General features: G+C 40.8%; 1 protein-coding gene across 7 annotated transcripts in view; it reads right to left on the bottom strand.

The window, feature by feature from the left end:
- The window catches only part of prdm2b (PR domain containing 2, with ZNF domain b), a 172,822-nt gene that overhangs the window by 15,400 nt on the left and 138,731 nt on the right, over positions 1–18,691 (bottom strand). For all 7 annotated transcript variants that reach the window (XM_043675650.1, XM_043675654.1, XM_043675655.1 and 4 more), the window contains one exon: positions 335–445. In XM_043675650.1, coding sequence (XP_043531585.1) covers positions 335–445 — 111 coding nt within the window. The remainder of the gene's footprint in view (positions 1–334; positions 446–18,691) is intronic.

Here is an 18,691-nt window from a genome sequence, read left to right as displayed (position 1 = left end):
CTGTTTGTGTATTCTACCTCTCTATTAATTAGTAAAGCTAAGGATTCCATTTGTATTTTAAAAAAAACACCAGGCATGAGGAATGGATGAAGTACAAATTGAGCTGAGTTTTGATTCCCACTTTGGTCAGAGGCCACCAGTCATTACCTCTTGCTTAAATAATGGTCACAATCTAATGACCAGGTGGGTAGTGGCAATCTTGCAATAGTTAACACAGCAGGGTTGTGGGAATGAGGTGGCAGTAGGGAGTGAGGAGGAGTCAGGAGTATGCAATGCCACAAATTCAGGGGCTGCAGAAAGAGAGAAAAGATCATCTCCACTTTACTTCACTTACCCGCTGTGTTTTCTCCCTCCAGCGTTACCACAATATTAGAAGCAATTTTGGTTTTTCCTCCTTTGAATCCTTCCTCAATTCCAAATTTCTGTCTTCGAACTTTTCTTCTTCCTAGAAGTAAAATTAGTAAAATGAAAGACCTTCACAGCATAAAGTTATTTTTCATCCACACAACATTTTTAATTTTATGTACTGGGGAATATAGAATAAGTAAGAATAAACTTTGATTTCTTGACCTCTACCTGCTCTTTGCTTTGGTTAGGCCTAGAATGAAATTGAAAACTCTCTTGCAAAATCAACAATTAAATGTCAGAATATGTAAATGCAAGTTTTAAATTGGAGATTAAAAGATATTTGTTAACCAAACCTATTGGTGATGGACAAAGCACATTAGTAGGGCAAGCATGATGCAGCAGGCTTCTGCATTTTGCTGCCCGAAAATTCATTGTGGCAAAAGTGGCAAAAAAATTCATATGTAGAAGGCCCCAACTGCTATTTTTATACTCAAAATGACTCAACGCCTGGATGTTAATTGTATTTGGAGAATTACAATGCAAAAATGCTGAAAGCTTGAATGTGACTCAATAGCAAAATGATGAATGGAGTAGTGTTAAATACCTGCCAGCATAGCAGCGGTATAAATTTTAAGCAGCTTTGCAAGGGCAGCATTCCGATCTGAAGCTTTAAGAAGAGTATTTTAAGCTTCAGAACAAATCTGTGCTGTACCTCAGAATTACACTAAAACATTCTAAAACAATGCATTTACAGAACAAGCTAGTCATAGAGTCAGACGTACAGCACGGAAACAAACCCTGCAGTCCAACTCATCTATGCCGACCAGATATCCCAAACCAATCTAGTCCCATCTGCCAGCACCTGGCCCATATCTCTCCAAACCCTTCCTATTCATATACCCATCCAGATGCCTTTTAAATGTTGCAATTGAACTAACCTCCACCACTTCTTCTGGCAGCTCATTCCATACATGCACCACCCTCTGTGTGAAAAAGTTGCCCCTTAGGTCTCTTTTATATCTTTCCCCTCTCGCCCTAAACCTATACCCTCTAGTTCTGGACTCCCCCACCCCAGGGAAAAGACTTTGTCTATTTATCCTATCCATGCCCCTCATGATTTTATAAACCCCTATAAGGTGACCCCTCAGCCTCCTACGGAAAACAGCCCCAGCCTATTCAACCCGATAGCTCAAATCCTGGCAACATATCTATACATCTTTTCTGAACCCTTTCAAGTTTCACATCTTTCTGATAGGAAGGAGACCAGAACTGCACATCATATTCCAAAAGTGGCCAAACCAATGACCTGTACAGCCACATGACCTCCAACTCCTATACTCAATACTCTGACCAATAAAGGAAAGCATAACAAATGTCTTCTTCACTATCCTATCTACCTATGACTCCACTTTCAAGGAGCTATGAACCTGCACTCCAAGGTCTCTTTGTTCAGCAACACTCCCTAGGACCTTACCATTAAGTGTATAGGTCTTGGTAAGATTTGCTTTCCCAAAATGCAGCACCTTCCGTTTATCTAAATTAAACTCCATCCACCACCTCTCAGCCCACTGGCCCAATTGTCAAATTAACATGCAATGTCTCACAATACTGACAATTGGAATCAAAGATTTATTTTCAAAAATATGCAACGGTCAGCTTCCAAGGTGCGAAATATTCTGGGTTCAGCAAGCAGCAAGGGTTTAAACATAACTGATAAAAAACAAATTGCTGGGGCAACTCAGCAGGTCAGGCAGCATATCAGGAGAGTTTTGAAGAATGACCAGATTTGAAACATGAACCCTGCTTTCTTCTCATATATATTTCCAGACGTGCTGAGTTTCTGCAGCAATTTCAGTTTTCGCTTCAGATCTCCAGCATCTGCAGCTTTTTGCTTCACCAAAACATAACCAATTTCTCCATTTTCTCTCAGAAGAATGAATTCTTACTGTATTAGGATTTCACAGGTTTTGGAGTGACCCAACGCCTTGCCCAAGTAATCTATCTTTACTTGAATCTAAAGTGACAGTCTTTACTGAATATTTGAGTTGAATGGGGGCATCATACTTTCATCTGATCATATTTGCACAATACAAGTTATAGCAAACTCTACCAAATTAGCATTTTGTTCAAGGATGTCTTACCTAATTCATAGTATACCACACTGCATCTTTAGCTTCTCAGCTACTAAGGAACACTCCACTACGAAGCAACTAATTATGATAAATTGAAGGTCATGCTAACAACTATTGCTAAAGACAACTCAGCCATTCAAAACATGCTTTTAAACAACCAATGAAGTGACAAACATACACAAAAATTGCAGAAAATTATTACTGGCCATTTAATAGAAACAAGAATGTGAAGATTGAATAAAACCAAAGAATCTATTGAAGTTACACATCTTTAAAATTATACACCAATTATTCTCCCATCTTTTACAAATCTATACAATTTCCTTCTAAATATCTGCTCTCCTCAGTCTGCTTAATAGATTCTACCACAGTAGATGGTGAATCCATGGTCCACATTCTCTAGGTTGCATGCCCAAACGTTGTTCTATGGACACCAAGTACATTCCATAAACAAAATTGCATTATGTAAGTAACACCCAGAGAAAGCATCCATCTGCAGGAGGGCCTGCTAGTAGCAGTATGAGCTAATTTTTAAATTAACACCTTTCGATAGTCTGAATCCTAGTAACATAGCAATGACATTCCTCAAAATAACAAACATCTAATCAGGACACAATCCTTGGAAACACGAGTACTACTTCTGCACCCACTTCTGAAATTACCCCTGTACACTGGCAAAGCTCCATGAATGTTTCTGCCTATTTGCTTTATGATTCCACTGTATATACTATTATATTTACGGATACCAGAAACTTTCACTAAATATCCTCCTTTTGTCTGCAAAAGCCAACTACACACACACAAAGTTTGCAAGGGGATTACACAAGGTCATTAGAATAGCCCTGTTGCAATGTCTAACATTTACAAGTGCTGTTCACATGTGGGAAATCATTCAGATGTACCTCTGCGACTGAGAAACCAATAAAGTAGTTAATGTGGATAGAGTGCCTTCTGCAGCAACCAAAACAGCAAACAAATAAATGTAACCCAAAATATCCAAGACAAACTAAACATTAGCTTAGTAAATGAAAAATGCAATTAACTACTTGGATGTAATAGCCCGCAGGCCAAATCTGCATTAATTGATAACAGGTAAGCATGAATAAATGGCAAATCATTAGACTTGGTTCCAGTTGACCACTCAGTTGGGATTACTATAACAGATCATTTTACAGAAATCTTCCTGGAATGTATGGGTGAGAGCACATCAGGTAAGGACAAGGTTCAACTAGTTCTCACACTATGATCAACAATATACAAACAATCACCACATTTAGTCTTAGCTGTGAAGAATGATCAGATAAGTAAAGCTAAGTTATGGTAATGTATACACAGAGGAGCCTCAATTATCCAAAGCGAACTCGAATAATCGAATGTCGGATAACATCGTTTAGCTGAACATCAGGACATTGCGATCTTGCCAGATAATCCGATATTCGGATAACTGAATGCCAGATAATACAGGTTCCTCTGTATCTGTGAAGTCAAGAACAGTTACAGATAAGCAAGCATTACACAGTGTCTACTGTGGGGGTGAATTGCCACTAAATTTCTGGGGCTTGGATGTGGTCTAATCCACCAAGAATCCCATCTAGCTGGCAGGTAGGCAGAAACAGACATTACCATACATTGACAACTGGAAGCGGCAGGGACAGACCACTATAAACACCGGAGGAAACATCAAAGAAGCGCTTCGCAGGAGGCTCCCAAGCACTGATGATGTCGCCTAGCCAGGGGACGAAACGTTTGCAACAAAAACTTCCAGCTCGGCGAACAGAACCACAGCAACGAGCACCCGAGCTACAAATCTTCGCACAAACTTTGAACAGACATTCAGGAGCAAATTGCTGCAGATGCAGGAATCTGTACTGAAAACAACCGCTGGACATCACAGCAGGTCAAACAGCCTCCATGGAGAGACAGCAAGCTAACTGAGTGTAGATGACTCTTCAGAGCTGAGTGTAGTGTGGAGGGGTAGCATTTATGCTTTAGCTGGGGCAGTCGACTGTAGAGTGCTGAGGTAGAAAAGATGTTAACAGTTCAGATTAAGTCATCAAAATGGGAGAATGGTAGAACAATGGTGTCAAGAGCGTGGAGCTGGAAAAGCATAGGTCAGGCAGCATCCAAGGAGCAGGAAAATCAATGTTTCGGGCAAAATCACGATCAGGAATTGTGTGGTGTGGAACAATGGTGTGTCTAATTGCCAGACTTGAAAGAACAAATAGTCCCACTGGTGTGGGGGAGGGGAGACAGGACATGGTGATAGAGAATGCAAAAAGTGTGGGGGAGGAGAGAAAGGACATGGTGATAGAGAATGCAAAAGGTAAAGCTAAAGGGGAAGAAATGGTTCACAATTTGAAGGTGTTGAACTCAATATTAAGTCCAGAGGGCTGTAAAGTGTCTAGTCTGAAGACGAGATGTTGTTCCTCTAGTTTGTGTTGTGATCCACTGGAGCACTGCAGCATACTGAGGACAAACGTGGGCATACGAGCAGGATGCGGTGTTAAAATGGGAAGGTTTGGGTCATGCTTGCACACAGACAAGCAGTCACCCAGCCTGCGTTTGGTTTCTCCAACATAGAGTAAGTCTCATGGGTGCAGTGAATACGATACACAAGATTGGAGGAGGTGCAGGTTAAATGTTGCTTCATCTGGAAAAACATTCAGCTAGCATGTAGCCCTTGGTGAAGCCAGAACAGCATTCTGTTTTTACTGGCCCACTGGGGCCCCATAGGAAATAGCCCTCTTTAGGGTCTTCTGACTCGATGTCCACTTGTGGAATATTTCAAATCCAGGCGTTGCACTATATGCCCTACCATGATTTGGTGTAAAAAGATCACTGGGGCACTAACCAGGCCGTAAGGTCCCATCAATTAAGTATAATTAAAACTTTGTGGATGTTCCAACACTGACAAAATGCTTGCACATCAAAACAGTTGAAAAGCTATGTAACTTTGCTTGGCTGAGATCAAAGGCAAAAGTATTTTGGGTCCTCATGTGAGTGGCTTTACACTGACAATGCCATACTAGCAGTCCATACCAAGGAACACCATTAGTGGCAAATGGACATACTTTCTTGCACCTGCAAAGTTTTGTCTGACCATCAGCATCTGGAAGATTAATACCATGGTCTAGTGTGGTAACATCCGGTCATCTACCAGCATAGATAACGTGCCCTTGAAATATCTAAATTCAACAATCACCAGGAAATCTGTCACTTTACATTGAAATCAACAGATGCATCGCACACTTTGTGCAAGCAACAGTAATCTGAATGAGAGTACCAAACTGAAAGCCCACCAAGCTGGTATGCTCAGCACACACTTCCACAGTAACGTGATCTGAAATATTTATGCTAGGTAGGATAAAAGGATGAAGACTTCCAATCCCTTCAAATGTCCATTGCCAGAAAAAAGCTACCAATTCCATCAACATACACCTATGTGATCCCGTTTAATACAACAATTCATTTGCAAATCACCTATTGCCAAATAGTTTTCATAGTATAATGGGACAATAAACACAGAACTTTTCATTCATACCCTAAACGTATGGTTATAGTCAACTCTAACTCTCAGTAAGTGTACATTTTTGTACTAAGCCACACTGAATCCTGGGATTGTGCTGAGTTAGTACTAAATCTACAGTTGGCCTCGGAATAATGATGGTCAACCGGGAGGATCTGCATTTAAACAAACATCAAATGTTTCCATCTCTGGTTACTAACCCTGATGAAAAGATGCACTTAAATGTTGGTTAGGACAGGAGGCAGCACTGCTTTGCTACTCCCCAGTGTCAAACAGTGTTCACTGCGTAGGTTTGCACACACAATTTTAATGCATTGAAAGCTTTTACTTTGCTTGCCACCAGTTTGTACCTATAGACTGAAATACATACAAATATCAACTTTGAGTTCTGGTTGCGCACATATGAATAAATAATTCTGAGTTGCAGATCCAGTCCTCAACAAACACTTAACATGTTCACACCTTCTTTATGTAGCAGCCTGTCAACATGGTACACACCTCTTTTCTTGGCAATGCATAATTAGATTACAACTAAAGAATTGCTTGTGTAATTGAATTACCATGAATAAATGCTACCAGTTGCCTTCTTCAAGCTGTAATCCACTCTGCTCTTTTGTTATAGACAAACTCATCAATGTAATTTTTAATACAGTACAGATTAAAGTTCATTGTCTTCTCTCGCAATTCTTCATTGCCAGGAAGGTAATAAATTTAATGCCAAATCAGGGTCATTTTATTCTGTGGGCCAAATTCCCAAGCTCAGTTCACACAGGACTTGCAGAAAGGAACCACTTTCATCTTTCTGTAGATTCACCCAAAAATGGTATTTTACTTTAACTTGTAAATTGCAATTTATTTATATCATTAAACCGGTGACCCTGAAAGATAGGAATGCACAAGTTTCAGAAAACAATAGATCTAATAATGCAACAACCTGTAGGTTACTAAGAAACAGCCTGGTAATTGAAGACAAACAACGCACCCTATAATCTGTGCTCTCAAGCACAATTCTTCCAGACTACTGATTTTTAAATTAGCTTAAGATATTTTTTACTTGGTAGAATACATAAAACTCCTTGCAGATAGGCAATGTTGCTATAGTGTTTATTGTATTATATTATAATAAAAACTGTGTACAAATCCTGTCATGGCATGGCAAATTGTAGGATCAAATTCAAAACCCACAACTTTCTCTCTGGTACATCAATATCATCGGAGCTGCTTCCCCTCCTTGCCTGGAATTGGAAAAATTTATCAATTTCACTTCCAATTTCCATCCTGCTCTTACCTTCACCTGGTCCATTTCAGACTTCTCCCTTCCTTGACATATTATTTCTGCAGACAGGTTGGCCACAAATGTGCACTACAAATCCACCAACTCCCAGTTATTATGACTATAGAGGAAGCAAGGAGTGAGAATATAAAGACTCTTTTCCATTCTCCCAGCCTCTGTGTCTCGGTCACATCTGTTTCAATGATGCCAGCTTCTTCAAGGGGGTCTCCAAAACACCCATTTCTTCCTCAACCAAAGATTTCCCACGACAGCAGTTGACAGAGGCCTCAGTTGTATCCAACCCATCTTCTGAACTTCAGCCCTCACCCTTTCACTTCCCTTCCACAACAGTGATAGGATCCCCCGGTCCTCACTTACCATCCCATAGCCTCTGCATCCAAAGGATAATTAGCTGCCATTTCTAACAACTCCAGCAGGATGCCACCACCAGACACTCATTTTCTTCCCTCCCTTGTCAGCCTTCTGCAAGATTTTTCCTTCCTGTACAGCTTGGTCCACTTCTCCATTCCAAACATCTCCCCACACCCTTTTGGCATCTTCCCTTGCAATTGCAGCATGTGTAATATCTGTGTGTTTACCTCCTCCCTCCTCACTATTCAAGGTCCCAGGCACACCTTCACATCTTGTAGGTGAAGGAGCGATTTAGCTGCACTTCACCCAATCTAGTCTACTGTATTTGCTGCTCACAAACTGGACTCCTCTACACTGGGGAGATGGAACAGATTGGGTGACTGTTTTGCGGAACACTTATATTCTGTCTGCAAAAATGAACCTGAGCTTCCTACCTGCAACTTCAACACACCGCAATGTTTCCTGGCCAAGATCACTGCAGCAAGCCCAAGATAGAGAAGTTCAGCACGAGATAGAAGGCCAGCATCTCATTTTCCATTTGGGGTCCCTGCAGCCTTCAGGGCTCAATATAGAATTAAATAATTTTAGGGCCTAAGCACTTCTTCAAGCCTTGTCATCACATGGGCTGCTGCTACAAACAACACATTGTCAGCAAGCTATGATGCCTTTTAGCAGCTTTTCATTCTCCATGGTCGATCTTTACTCATTCCTTCACTTGCCCAACTGTTGTTCTCTCTCTCTCTCTCTTGGACTGGGCTCCATCTCCAGCTATTGTTTACTCCTCCTTTTGCTCCCCACTCCATCTTCAGTTTGCATACCAGCCTTCTCGTAGCTACAATCAGTTCTGAACAAGGGTCACTGGACCAGAAACAGTAACTGAGCACATGCCGGCAAGACGGCTGAATTTTTCCAACAAGTTCTGTTTGTGTATCTGATTTCCAGCACCCCTCCATTTCTTTGTTTGTTTTTCATAAACATGGTGACTTGTGATTAGCTGCTTTCAAAATTCAACTGGCTTATTCAGGTGTGTCCTGGAAGGAAACCTCAACACATAACCAATCTGGCTTACATGACTCAGTCCTTTACAACATGAACAATCCTTAACAGCCACTGAATTGGTTTGACAACTCAATCCGTTATTCAAGAAAAAACGTTGCTAGGAGGAACAGCAGCTTCAGTGGCAAATAGCAAGTGGTAATATATATGGTCGAGTGTCACCCATAATTCAGGAAAAATCTTAATCAAGATAAAAGCACACGCCAGGTAAACTGAACAGAAACGTTTGAGGTGTGTGAATTGCAAATAAACAATTTCATTTCTAAGCAGTTCCAATAAACCCTGATTTTTAATCATAAATGATGAACATGCCTTTAGTTGTCAAGGCATTGAGCTCTGGAATTCTCATCTCAAACTTTCTCCCCTGTCCTTTAACCATGCTCCTTAAAATCTACCTCTTTAACCATAATTAGGCTAGATGTCCTAATATCTCATGTTGCTTGGTGTCATGTTTTGTTTAAAACATTCCTTTGACATGCTCTGGAACGTATTACTATAGTAAAGATCTTACATAAAAGGCAAGTTGCTACCCATTAAATGTAAAACTGCCCAATATCTATCAGAGAAAAGTCAAGTCAAAAGGAACTTGAAAATAGTTTTTTTGTATGGCATCCAAAGTCATAATATTAAAATGGTAGATTTGTCTACACACTCTAACTAAAGAATAACGTTTAAATTGCAAAAATAAAGATTATAATTTGCACTTTGGTTATTAAGGTTCATGCTATACTTCAAACATGTTTACCCCACTAGGCTAGGGGAAGACACACCATGGAATTCTAATTCCAAGTGCATGTCCCTCTTATTTTGAAAAAAAGGGTGTATTTTCTCCATAAATGTGATACTCGAATCATGCACTGAGGGCAATTAACTGATCCAACAAATTTTGAAGGCTGAAGTTGTAAAATTTAACATGCTCTGATGGCCTGGCAACAAACATATTATTTGTTGTAGCACAGAACCTTTAGCCAGCTGCTCTTAGATTTGACAACAATTTGAAGAGCTTAAGTAAAATAAAAAAAAAACTGGATGCTGGAATTTGAGACATAAACAGAAACTTTTAGAGAAACTCAAAAGTCTGGCAGCATCTGTGGAGAGAAAGCAGGGTTAACGGTTTGGGTCCAGTGACCCTTCTTCAGAATTGGGACAGCTTAGTTGCCTTGAGGATGACAGCTTGTGACGTGGATGTGAAGTGAAACAACCCATCCTCCCCTGCCACCGCAGGAATTGCAAAGCCTGCGCCCACACCTCCTCCCTCACCTCCATCCAAGGCCCCAAAGGAGCCTTCCACATCCATCAAAGCTTTACCTGCACATCCACCAATATCATTTATTGTATTCATTGCTCTCGATGCGGTCTCCTCTACATTGGGGAGACTGGACGCCTCCTAGCAGAGCGCTTTAGGGAATATCTCCGGGACACCCGCACCAATCAGCCCCACCGCCCCGTGGCCCAACATTTCAACTCCCCCTCCCACTCTGCCGAGGACATGGAGGTCCTGGGCCTCCTCCATCGCCGCTCCCTCACCACCTGACGCCTGGAGGAAGAACGCCTCATCTTCCGCCTCGGAACACTTCAACCCCAGGGCGTCAATGTGGATTTCACCAGTTTGCTCATTTCCCCTTCCCCCACCTCAGCCTAGTTCCAAACTTCCAGCTCAGCACCGCCCTCATGACCTGTCCTACCTGCCTATCATCCTTTCCACCTATCCACTCCACCCTCCTCTCTGACCTATCAGCTCCACTCCCATCCCCATATTGTACTCTATGTTACTTTCTCCCCACCCCCACCCGTTTATCTCTCCACTCTGCAGGCACCCTGCCTCTATTCCTGATGAAGGGCTTTTGCCCGAAACGTAGATTTTCCTGCTCCTCGAATGCTGCCTGACCTGCTGTGCTTTTCCAGCACCACTCTAATCTAGACTCTGGCTTCCAGCATCTGCAGTCCTTGTTTTTACTCTGGTCATAAGACAACTGTCAGCATGTTTAGAACCGTACCCCACCAACAGTCAGCATCTTCAAGAGGGCAGGGCAGGAAAGAGAAACAAATTGGGGGGGGACAGAGACGAGGAAGCTCTGCAGTTACTCGAATAAGAATGATTCAATAGTTGAAGGCCATGTAAATTAAAATATATAACAAAATAAAAACAAATTACACCTATTATTAAAGCAAAATGCTGCAAGGTACTGGAAATTGGAAATAAAAATACAGAAAATGGTGAAACAGTGAATAGATCTAGAAGTATTTGGAGAAGTAGAGTTAACATTTCATACCAATGACCTTTTGTCAGATCTGCTTTATCAAAATGTCACTTATAACATTGTTGATACCAGAAGTTAGTCTGAGAAGGTTTCAGAGGGATGTAGCTACACATTAGTCTGCACTAAAAAAGAAATGAAGCCTCCTGTATGGTAGCTGTCATTGTTTAGAGTCTTTTATACCACAGGAACTTTACAAATTAGTTCGGAGCTCAAGATTAAGAAACCCTTGCCCAACAGCTTAAAATCAGCCAAAACTAGACCATAATACTTGATAAAGAAACAAACTGTGAAGGATATTTATTGTAATCTATAAAATTCAACAAGATTAGAAAAGGAATTCAAATTAAGATTTGAAAAGGAGATTAATGGCATCAGGAACATGACATCTGAGCAGGTGCACAGCAAACTATTACGCAGTCCTTGGTCTTCAGAGGATATGGTACTAAGAGGCTAATTACAACAAAACCCAAACTGACTTCATTTCATGTGTACCAGGATTCATAAATGCTTTTATTTCCATTAGTGGGTGGTAACATATGATGAAGATCACATAGATCCTTAACAGGTGGTCGATCCACATCAGATTTCGGTCCTGACTATGATGAAAATCTACCCCAAACTGATCGATTTCAGTTTTAACTGTGAGGTATGCAGGGTACTATCATTTCTGAAATCACAGCCCAAGTAGAGTGATCACAACTGGGTACTATGCTGTGTGGGGGACTCACCAATTCTTTCAAGTCAGTATTACTTCATTGGAGGTGACCTCTATGAATGATTTGTATAATAGCTTACTAAAGTCTTAGTTGTAGTTTTGCAAAAGTTACAATGATAAATGCGAGAAATATCTGTATTACAACCAATTAGTTTCAGAATGTCCAGGAGTGTAATTATAGATTTGATCCTTCCCATTCTGGACTGTGGCCATAGAGATAATTTTAAACTGCACAACATGGGTGAATTATTGGTTACAGGTCTGTCACTGTTAGTCTAATTTGAAGCAATATAGTAATAATATCGTGCAAGTATCAGCCCAACACATTTTCAAGATTATGCACATTTTTCCAGGTATTAGAACAGTATAAATATAAAATGTGAGACATCATTTGGAATACTATATCCTCTCTCTGAGTTTCTATACAAAATAGATTGTTGCGCAGTATCCAAAGCAGTGAAATTAAGAGCAGATTTGAACAAATTTCAAAATGTTAAACAAGTCATGGTTTAGAATTAGAACTGGAAACCTAGATTTCATGTACTGCTTTATTGAAACATTTGCCCACAAAACACCTAGTTTACTTCAAAAACAATTTGTTGACTGTAAAGTACTTGGGGTTTTCAAAGGAGGTGACAAGAACCATTAAGGGCCCTTTTTCCTTTACTCAGTTACAGGGAACCACATGAAATCTTGTGAGTTTAACAAATTCCCTGAAACCTAATGAAATGGCAGGTCAACATCATTGACCTTTCATCAGAATCATCGATCTGAATCATGAACTCCGTACTTCCCCACACAGGTGCTGCCACCTGCCTGAGTATTTCTAACATTTGTGTTTTTATTTCAGATTCTGTAGCATTTTGCTTTGACATCAAGTTGCTCAGGGATGTAATAAAAATTACAAGGTTCATCATGGGATAAGCACAATATTTCAGTGAATAGACGGAACCAAACTTCTCGAATCACAGAACTTCGAGCACCAGTTTGCACTACTTGATTTATGATATCTGTGCAGGTATTAACTCTTCACTGGAGCCACCAAGTGGCTCAGGTCCCACCCTTTCCCTGTACTCAACTGCAGCATTTCAGGCAGACAGGAAAGGTGGATATTGAAATCTACTTTAGAAAATACATTTGTGGGTCTAAAATAAACTCCTTCCATACAATTTGGGTTCACTGCCTGCTGACAATTTATTTTATCCTTTTATAGATCCACTATGGCATGCTCAGGCTGAAGTGGAAAGTATGCAACTTCCTTTCAATCTTTAACAACATGATTCGGCCCATGCATGCTAACATACAGACAGTTGATTCTGTGTCTTCCTCCACTTTTTCCTCCCATCTCCCCATATGATGTTACAGTTTCAATGGCCTCCCAGTCTCCAAACTCTCATTCTTCTCAAGTTAACATCTTGCAGTCACCCAAATTCAAAGTCATCTTCCCTGTACCTCTGCCTGTGAATCTCATGATCTAGTTTTTGCCCTTACAACAGCAATGAAACAACCTTTCACACATGCATGTTTTTCATCCTGTGTGATGATCAATGTAATACACTCTGCCTGTTCTGGCTGCACAGCATGCTCCTCCGTTGCTTTTTTGTAAAAATTAATTCTTGGGTTGTGGGTATCGCTGGCTGGAGTAGCACTTACTTCACATTCCTAGTTATCCTTAAAAAGCCAGTGGTGGGTTAACTTCTTAAACTGCTACAGTCCATTTGGTGTAGCTAGACCTACAATCCTGTAATGAAAGGAGCTCCAGTATTTTGACCAAATGGTACTGAAGGAATGGCAATATAGTTACAAGTCAGGATGGTGAGTGCCTTGGAGGGGAATTTGCAGGTGGTTTGTTCCCATGTATTGCTGCCCTTGTCCTTCAAGACAGAAGTGGTTGAGAATTTGTAAGATGCCATTTAAGGATCTTTAGCAAATTTTTGCAGCATCTTGTATCAGTATATGCTGCTGCTACTGGAGTGAATGTGATGCAAATCATGAAAGCTTTGTCCTGAATGGTGTCAAGCTTCAAATGTTATTGAAGCTGCATTCATCCAGGCGAGTGGGAAGTATTCCATCATACTTCTGACTGGTGCCTTGCAGGTGATGGACAGGGTTGGGGCGTCAGAAGGATTCTTAGCTCTGACTTGCTTTGTAGCCACAGTATTTATACAGTTGTATAGTTCAGTTCTGGGCAATGGTAAACCCTGGGATATTGATAGTGGGGGTTTGTAGGTCTAGCTACACCAAATGGACTGTAGCAGTTTAAGAAGTTAACCCACCACTGGCTTTTTAAGGATAACTAGGGATATGAAATAAATGCTACTCCAGCCAGCGACACCCACAACCCAAGAATTAATTTTTACAAAAAAAGCAACGGAGGGGCATGCTGTGTCAACATGCTGTGCAGCCAAAACAGGCATAAGTGTATTACATTGAATATGTCAAGGTGCAATGGTTAGATTCTCTCGAAGATGGTCATTACCTGGCATTTGTGTGGTGCAAGTATTATTCGCCACATGGCAGCCCGAGCCTAGATATTGACCTGGTGCTGAACATTGTGTAATCATCAGTAAACATCCCAATATTTGACTTGACGATGGAAGGAAGGTCACTGATGAAGCAACTGAAGACAGTTGGGCCTAGGGCACTATCCTGGGGAATGTGTGCAGGCATGTCCTGGAGCTGAAATAACTGACCTCCAACAACCACAACCATCTTCCTTTGTATCAGGCAATGACTCCAACCAGCAGAGAGATTTCCCTCAATTCCCATTGATTCTAGTCTTTTTTTGAACATCTTGATGCTACACTTGGTCAGATGCAGCACTGATGTCAAGTGAAGTCATACTCATCTCACTGCTGCTCTTTTGCCTGACTCTTCTCCTTTTCCTGTTAGCACCATTTAAAATTTCTTAATTCTCTGTAAGAGGTCAATCAGAAAAGTTAACCATAGCTCCCTTGCCACAGATGATGCTAGATCTGCGTATTTGGTATTGCTGGCATCTATTTTCAGTTTAGATTGCTGGCAGTCTTTTGCTTTTACCTTTACCGTACTCCATTGCCCAGATCAGTGGGATTGCCCTCATTTGGCTCCCTCCGTGACTCCCTCGTCAGGTCCACACCCCCCCACCAACCCAACCTCCACTGTCGGCACCTTCCCCTGCAACCGCAAGAAATGCAAAACTTGCGCCCACACCTCCCCCCTTACTTCCCTCCAAGGGACACTTCCATATCCGCCACAAATTCACCTGCACCTCCACACACATCATCTATTGCATCCGCTGCACCCGATGTGGCCTCCTCTGTATTGGGGAAGACAGGCTGCCTACTTGCGGAACGTTTCAGAGAACACCTCTGGGACACCCGGACCAACCAACCCAACCACCCCGTAGGCCAACACCTCAACTCCCCCCTCCCACTCCACCAAGGACATGCAGGTCCTTGGACTCCTCCAACGCCAGACCATGGCAACACGACGGTTGGAGGAAGAGCGCGTCATCTTCTGCCTGGGAACCCTCTAACCACAAGGGATGAACTCAGATTTCTCCAGTTTCCTCATTTCCCCTCCCCCCACCTTGTCTCAGTCAAATTCCTCGAACTCAGCACCGCCGTCCTAACCTGCAATCTTCTTCCTGACCTCTCCGCCCCCACCCCACTCCGGCCTACCACCCTCACCTTGACCTCCCTCCACCTATCGTAATTCCAACGCCCCTCCCCCAAGTCCCTCCTCCCTACCTTTTATCTTAGCCTGCTGGACACACTTTCCTCAATCCTGAATAAGGGCTTATGCCCGAAACGTCGATTCTCCTGTTCCTTGGATGCTGCCTGACCTGCTGCGCTTTTCCAGCAACACATTTTCAGCTCTACTCTAATCTACTCAAATATAGAAAAGCATCTTCAGCAAGACATTCACTTCTCAACAGGTTACTCCTCTACTACTTTCAGGACGTGTCCGTGGCTTTCTCTTCAGCCAAAGAAACAGGATCAGTTTCACATGTACACAGAAAACCTAGCTTTTTGCTGCCATATGCACATCCAATGAGCCATGAACTCCTTTAGGTTGAAGACTCATTTTCAAGGATTGTTATACCCCAGACTGACAGACAGTTGAAGGAAGAACTCAAGGCCAGTCATTACTCAGGATAGATTTACTCAGTGCAAAATTATAGGTACACCTCCATTTACTCTATTAAATTCCTGTAGCGTCTCTTTATACTATGCCCAAAGAACCATACAGTCAATACCCACCATCTATATGTGCTTAACCACAATAGATACAATTAACAGGTCTTTGGACACTGACTCTGTGCGAGTTTCCTACTAAAATTGTCCATCAGTAAAACAGCTACCTATTAATTTGCAGCCTTTTCCTCTGTCTCAGCCTAATTGCCAATTAATCTTAATATTTGCCACAAGTCCAATATTCAATTACCTTCCTAGCCTGCCTCCGTTCCAGCATTTCTGTTAACTTCAGGTCATCTAAAAAACTCTGCTGCCTATACTGTATTCCAAATCCATTTCAAAAATAATCGAGGTCCTTGCTGATGGATACTGATGTACTAATAGTTTAACATTTCCAGTTTTGTCCCTTTTTAGATTTGCAACTTCCTCCAACTCGACAATGTGCAACTTCCCATCATTCTGAATCTAACTTCTTGTGGTTTTTCCCACTCTTCACCCATAAGTGAAGGCCAGGCCCTGTAGGCACATGCTGTGGAATCACCTCTTCACATTGGTTCTTTAAGGTCAAATCAACATCCATTCAGTTAATGAAGATTTTCATGACCTCACCTCACATTTGATCTTTTGTCTCAGATTTGTGAAATACCTTGGGACTTTTAAAAATATTAAAGATGTATATAAATAAATGCAAGTTGCTATTGACATTCATTTGGAAGTGTCTAGTTACATCTGTTGTCATCACATTAATAACTTCAAATTTTACAACACAGGAATAACGCTATAATTACACTCCAGAAGCCAGTTACCACCTTACTTTATCTAACCTTATGAGGTAATTGTCCTTTCTCTTTTATCTAGTTAGTGCTTAAATATATTTATGCCAACTATCTCCACCACTTAATATAGTAGCATGTTCCACATTCTCACCACTGCATAACAAAGTTCCTTCTGAATTCCCTGCTTTGTTTTATTAGCTCCTATGGAATATTTATCACACCCCTATAAATGGAAAAGTCATTGCTATGTCTAAGTGGAACAAACAATAAGGTTAGCCAAATTGAGGAACCACAAACTAAAGTATTTTACCTAACTTCCTCTTTTATTAAAGATGAAATAACATTTTTAAAAAAGCTTTAAACAGTTGGTCTATTATTGTGCTGAAACAAGTCCAAGTCTTCAGCTATTTTAATGCATGCTGATTGATAGCCCTTTTAAGTTTCTTGTGCATTCATACACAAGCTTCTGTAAAAGCAACTACATGTGGAGTTTTATTAATTTGCTAAAATTATTTCTATGGTAAGCAGTTAAGTCAATGGAACAAAACATCATCTCCCTCCTCTTCTGCATCTCCCAGCAGCTGCTATGCTCTGCTTTCTCCAGTGTCATTCTTTATTTGGTTTCAATTCGCTAGACCTATGAGTTACATAAACAAAACTCTTCTTGTAAAAAAAAACACTTTCCACAATAATCTCAAGTTATGCATGTGTATGCTTGGTGAAAGACAAAAGCACAGGATTCCACCAAAACGTGCTTTTTTGACATTCATTTTACAATTCTCACTTTTAGTCAGCTATCTTGCTGGGCGCGTCCAGGAACACAGTCAGTCTGAAACCCTTCCGTGATCTTAGCCACATGACTCCAAACTACACTCAAGTATCAGCAAACAGACATTGTGACTTCTCAGCATTTCAGATGAGAACAAAATTGCACACCTGTCTTTATTTTCAGTCAGGTACTTATTAAATAAGAATTATTTCAGCATTTATTGGAATGTTTAGTACTTGCACGTCAATTTAATCTAACATTATAATACATTTTGTGGCAACAGTTGAATCAAACTATGTTTCTAAACACAAACACCACTGACTTCAAAACGTGTTTCACATCTTTACAACATTGTAAATGAAGCAACTGAACCACTTTCATTTTCAAAGGCCTAGTCATTATTTTAAGATCTTAGCTTGCTCTGAAATAAGTGCTTTAAGTATTAACTGGGATAATCAGCACCTATAGGTTTTGTTCTACCTTCCCCACTGTTATCAGACTTACGAACATATTAGAAAAGATCTCTGCATCTTCCCTGTGGCTATAATCATTATAATCTGCATTGTGTTCTAGTATTCTGATATAGGTATGATTTGTTTGGATAGCATGCAAAACAACACCTCTCACAGATCTCAGTATGTGAAAATAATAAATCAAATCAAAACCACTGCCTGACCTCGTAGATGCCTCCTGGCACAGTTGACACCAAGGAAATATTGCATAGACATCATAGGGACAAATCTACCTTCTCCTACACTATGGAACTGGCAACACACTTTATCAATGACCATTTGCTAAACTGATGTTTTAGTGAAATGGGCGCCAAATGTGTGTTACCCCCGATTTTGCTGACCTATGAGTGAGCAAGACTTTATTAAAGCTAGGATATGGGCAGAGTTTTGGGTAAGCACAAGTTTAAGGACAGTGCTCAAGTCATAAAACAAAACCAAGTACTACAGAAGTTCTGTTAGTACATGAACATTCCATAAAAAGATTGCCAATATTTGGAGTGATTTCAAGACCATGGTTTTAACTCTGACAAGCTAGCATAACTACTCATTAATGATTTCTGTTAACCTCGCAGTGCCGACATAGTTTTTGATACCTATATTGTTTAATGAGATTACTGGTATATAACCAATTGCTCCATTTGAAATCAGCTTGTGAAATATTTTGCTGATTTACAGTTATGACAATATTGCCTAACAATTCAGTATAAATTTCAGAATTAAAATTAGGAAATTCAAGTTCTGAAAAAGGGTTACTGGACCCAAAATGTTAACTG

The sequence above is a fragment of the Chiloscyllium plagiosum genome, chromosome 34 (assembly GCF_004010195.1).
Source record: "Chiloscyllium plagiosum isolate BGI_BamShark_2017 chromosome 34, ASM401019v2, whole genome shotgun sequence".
NCBI classification, from domain to species: domain Eukaryota; kingdom Metazoa; phylum Chordata; class Chondrichthyes; order Orectolobiformes; family Hemiscylliidae; genus Chiloscyllium; species Chiloscyllium plagiosum.
The sequence above is the reverse complement of the archived record's forward strand: the minus strand, read 5'-3'. Positions and strand labels throughout refer to the sequence as shown.